We start from the raw sequence: 4,699 nt of genomic DNA on the forward strand, positions 1-4,699 counted from the left end.
GTACTTCAAGAGTACCAAGAAGAGAAGCAGTTGGTACTTCAAGAGTTCTAAGAAGAGAAGCAGATGGTACTTCAAGAGCTCTAAGAAGAGATGCAGAGGGTACATCAAGAATATATTGGGAGAAGAACACATTGAACGGTTTAACACAAGGCTTCCATTTTACTAGACACTTGTTACGTACATTCGAAAATGGTCCCATGGAAACAGGTATACTACTTTTACTTTTAATTTACGATGCAAATACAGATATGTCCTTACTAATATAGAAGAGCAAATACACAACAATACACAGACAAAATTACAAATCATAGCACAGATCGACGGCCCACTATCTATGTGCCCCCACACCCGCGTGCCACAAATCCCATCCCATACAATGAGACTTTCCTTTATAGCCAATATCTCCGTTTCCAGCACATCATCCTAGAAAAACAAGTGCTGACATGAACCGAATATGATGCCCCCATCATGATCGCTAAGAACCATACCTGCTTGGGCTGAAACAAATACTCCATCCGTTCACAAATATAAGATGTTCTTGTCATCCTCAAAAAAAAAAAGACGTTCTTGTCAACGGAGGGAGTAGGATTTAACAAAGACATGCTGGAAGAATATGTTGCTCGTTTTGCCAGGAGAATCGTGCGCCCTGCCGACTTCGCGACCACGACAGACCACACACACAGCACACATAGCTCCAAGCTGGCAAATCATGGGGCCCAGCGAGCAGCCCCCGAGCGGTGCAGCGCAGACGTGGCGCGCTTTTCTCCCCACCTCGCCGGAGCCGGATCCCCTGACGTCAGTCCCTCTTTATCACCACTCTGAACGGCGCGCGCACACTGGAATCCACGGGCGAAACCAGCAGAGTGGAGAAGGTTCTTCCATTCCATGGCTTCCACGGCCCTCGCGAGCGTGTGCCCCATCGCGTCCCTCTCCGGGCGCTCGTCGCCGGCGAGCTACCGGGCCGTGAGGTGCTGGGGCGCGAGGAGGGGGAGGCGGCGGAGGTCGGCGGGGCTGAGGGCGAGGTGCGCGGGCGGCCAGCCCTCCGCCGTGAAGCCCGGCCCGGAGAGCCCCGCGGACGACGGGTCGGTCGGGGACGAGGAGCAGCCGCACCCGCAGTTCGACCTCAACCTCGCCGTCGTGCTCGCCGGCTTCGCGTTCGAAGCCTACAGCACCCCACCCGTGAGCCCCCTGTCCCCCTTCTACCCATCATCCTTCAACTGCACTAGTATAGGAATAGGAATAAGGAAATCACGGGAAGTGAGATGGCATGCATCTTAAATTCTATAGAGAAAGAGATGTCATTTGATGCATAGGATAAGACCTCCTTTGGTTTAGAGGAATTTCATAGGAATTCTAGAGGATAGGATTCTTATAGAATTTTTGCCTTTAGAGCCCTTTGGTTCATAGGAATGGATTCCTATTCCTACATAGGATTGGTTCCTATCCTCCACATTTCATAGGAAAATAAAAAAGAGCCTAGACTCAATGGAAAAATTCCTTTGGTGTCAACCAAATGACCTCTTGTTTCCTATTCCTACTCATAGGATTTGAGATACATGTCATCTCATTTCCTACAAGATTCCTATTCCTATGATAATCCTATCCTATGAACCAAAAGAAGCCTAAGAATTTTTCCATTGAGTCTAGGCTAATGTTTTTTTTCTTTTGAAATGTGAAGGATTGATTCCTATTCTACATAGGAATAGGAATCCATTCCTACAAACCAAAGGGCTCCAAAGGAATTTTTCCTACAAAGTTCCTATCCTTTGCAATTCCTACAATATTCCTATGAACCAAAGGAGGCTCTAACCAATACTCCCTCAGTCCTTCGAAGAGTGTACTTCCAACTTTCTTGGGAAGTCAAACTTTATGCTTGACTGTATTTATACAATAATACACCAATAGTTATGCCGTCAAATTAGTAGCATTCGATTCATGATATAATATATTTTCATCATATACCTATTTGGTTTCACAAACATTGATATATTTTTTCACAAACTCGGTCAAACTTTCAAATAGTTTGACTCTCGAACAAAGTTGGAAGTATACTCTTTCAAGGATGGAGGGAGAACAACCAAAAGACCGATCTGATGGAAGAGACTAGGCAATATATTTATACGTCAACAAATCCTGTGTGTGTTCCTGGGAGCTGATGGAGGCAAGCGTTCTGTTCGTCTGGTTTGGCAGGCAGATGCGGGCTGGCGCGAGACGGACGCGGCCGAGTGTCAGACGGTGTTCCTATCCGAGTAAGTTGTGGCCGTATCCTTTCCCCACAGAGACCGGATCGTAATGTTTGTGAATTGCGCTGCAACCTGCAAGTATTTGTGGTTCTGACCAACTAGGGCAATGCAATTCTGAAAGCTGTCGTCACTCTAAATGCTGTGAATGGTGCGGTGGATATTGCAGTGTGTTTCTCCATGAAGTATACGATGGCCAACTAGTTGTGAGGCTCAAGAAAGGCAACAGTCTTCCTGCAATGGATCCATGGGTATGGTGATGAATATGCTAGTGAGTAGTTACTGTTTGTTTCTTCAGTATATATATGCTGCATATGTTATTTGTTCATGGCGCTTCAGTTATTTCGTTGCGGAGAATATTGAATAATGGATGGGTATAGTAAAAAATATACTGTCAGTTGCTGAATATAGTTATCTAAGATATCTGGGACAATCTATGGATACTATTCTCAGTTTTAATATAAGTGGCCCAAGAAGTTTGAGAGCTCCCATATTTACTGAATGAATCAGTAGTTTACACATTTTAACTACCATTACATGAAGCTACATGAAGCTCTTTTCTTCTACTTCATCAACAACTTCCTTCTCCTTCCATTTCAGGGTACAAGTGATCCTTATGTAGTTCTACAACTTAACGGTCAAACTGCAAAGAGCCAAATTAAATGGGGGTGAGTAACTCTTTCTTTTTGAGTTGGAAATTTCCTCTTTATATTATGAAAATAATGTATGCGATATATATCACGCCTAATGGGGTTGGTTTCTTGATAAAATGTTTGATACACTTGAGATCGCTATTTTTTTCCATCGTCACTGGAGTTTCTGATTCCAGCAGTTGATTAATGTAGGACGAAGGAGCCAACCTGGAATCAAGATTTCACATTTAACATTAGGACGTCTCTAGAAAATCTACTCCAGGTATGAAGAAGTAATGTGAGCTCATAGTGATATTGGACTCACTTTAAGCTGTGTACTAGATAATATCTTTGTTGTTGTATAGTTCTGCATCTTGGAAGTCAGCGAATACTGTTCAGGTCTACGATAATCCCGAATCTGGTTCTTTAGAGTGAACCAGTGAGGTTTCCATGGTTGCTAAGTTTAATAACACACTAAAATACAAATCTCAGCTCTCTGTTGTGGGGTTAACTCAGAATCAGAGGTATCAGATGACTGGAGTACATGGTGCAAATTCCAAATTTCTTCTATTTAATCAACAAGTAGATGAGCAAACTATACATTACATTGTATAGCAAGTGACATAGCCATATCAACCAATTGTATGCATCTTGTAATTTTCCTTCTAATCACCTACTTCATTATATTCTGGTATCACCACAGATAATATTTGTGCCTTTCTTTTTTTGCATCTGGTGCCATTTTTTTCAATAGGTTGAGGCTTGGGATGCAAACCTTATCACCCCACACAAACGAATGGGAAATGCTGGGTTGTATCTTGAAACACTTTGTGATGGTAACTCTCTGTATTGACCCAAAAAATGACAGTTTGTTCTTTGGTACTTCTTTTCGTGATTATAAGGTATTTCAATATGGGGCCATGGATGCTGTTTTACTCATTCTGAGTGGAACTTGTGTCGTGTGTACAGACCCCAATCCAAAATCCATACAGGAATTGAGCTGACCATTTTCCGATCTATGAAGAAATTTGAGACGTACAGAGTTTCCATCTGTTGTGTGTGTGTGTGTGCTTATGGAGTATTGACTCTTAATCGGATAGAAAAATGCTACATTTTGTAACCAGACCAACTTGGGAGCAGATTTTAATAAACCTGTCTCAGTTGAAAAATCAGAGTAACTTACTAATACCACCCATTTGAAAACGTCCAAGATGCAATCTACCAACTGTGTTAGAACTCCTTGGATCAGATACAGTTACTGTTATTGGAACTGTGGTGACGACTGCACATGTTGCTCAATTGCATTCAGCGTTGCTGATCTATACCACTGTATGGCTGTATGCAACTCCTAGAGGAACTATGTCACTCTAACTACTTTATCAGTTATAGCAGTTTGACCAAATGAAAATATGTATAGATCTAGGATGGTAACTTCTTGCCGTGCTAGTTCATTTTTCACAGTGCAAGTGCATGTGATAACATTGCTTTTAGTGCAATCAGACATTATGTTCTCCAATAATATTTAATATGATTATATGAATTCATTTGGAGACTTTTGGGATAACCTTGTTCTTTTTAGGAAATAAACATGACATCACTGTCGAATTAGAAGGCCTTGGTGCTGATGGTGGTGGAACTATTGATTTGGAGGTAAGAATAAGATCTCTACAAGAAAAAAATTAGTCTGGTCATCGCTGTACTCCCTTGGAATGTGTATGTCATAGTGAACTGATCCTTGTTTCCCAGAGGGATACAAAGTACCTTCCTAAAGAAAAATCTCCATTTTTTCTTTCATCCTTCTAAAAGCAAAACCAGCAGAATAATTTT

At 42.0% G+C, this 4,699-nt stretch overlaps 1 protein-coding gene across 6 annotated transcripts in view; it reads left to right on the forward strand.

Annotated features, from left to right (window-relative positions):
• Window positions 1–821: 821 nt before the first annotated feature.
• LOC119355707 overlaps window positions 822–4,699 on the forward strand; it is a 9,677-nt gene continuing 5,799 nt past the window's right edge. For 2 of the 6 annotated variants that reach the window (XM_037622554.1, XM_037622555.1), the window contains exons 1-7: window positions 834–1,179; window positions 2,191–2,249; window positions 2,410–2,491; window positions 2,841–2,908; window positions 3,086–3,155; window positions 3,627–3,708; window positions 4,452–4,522. In XM_037622554.1, coding sequence (XP_037478451.1) covers window positions 886–1,179; window positions 2,191–2,249; window positions 2,410–2,491; window positions 2,841–2,908; window positions 3,086–3,155; window positions 3,627–3,708; window positions 4,452–4,522 — 726 coding nt within the window. In that variant the 5' untranslated portion in view covers window positions 834–885. Of the gene's footprint in view, window positions 1,180–2,022; window positions 2,250–2,409; window positions 2,512–2,840; window positions 2,909–3,085; window positions 3,156–3,626; window positions 3,709–4,451; window positions 4,523–4,699 lie in introns of those variants that run through there. The other 4 variants (XM_037622558.1, XM_037622560.1, XM_037622557.1 and 1 more) reach the window with 4 other exon arrangements.

The sequence above is a fragment of the Triticum dicoccoides genome, chromosome 2A (genome assembly GCF_002162155.2).
Source record: "Triticum dicoccoides isolate Atlit2015 ecotype Zavitan chromosome 2A, WEW_v2.0, whole genome shotgun sequence".
In the NCBI taxonomy this organism is placed as follows: domain Eukaryota; kingdom Viridiplantae; phylum Streptophyta; class Magnoliopsida; order Poales; family Poaceae; genus Triticum; species Triticum dicoccoides.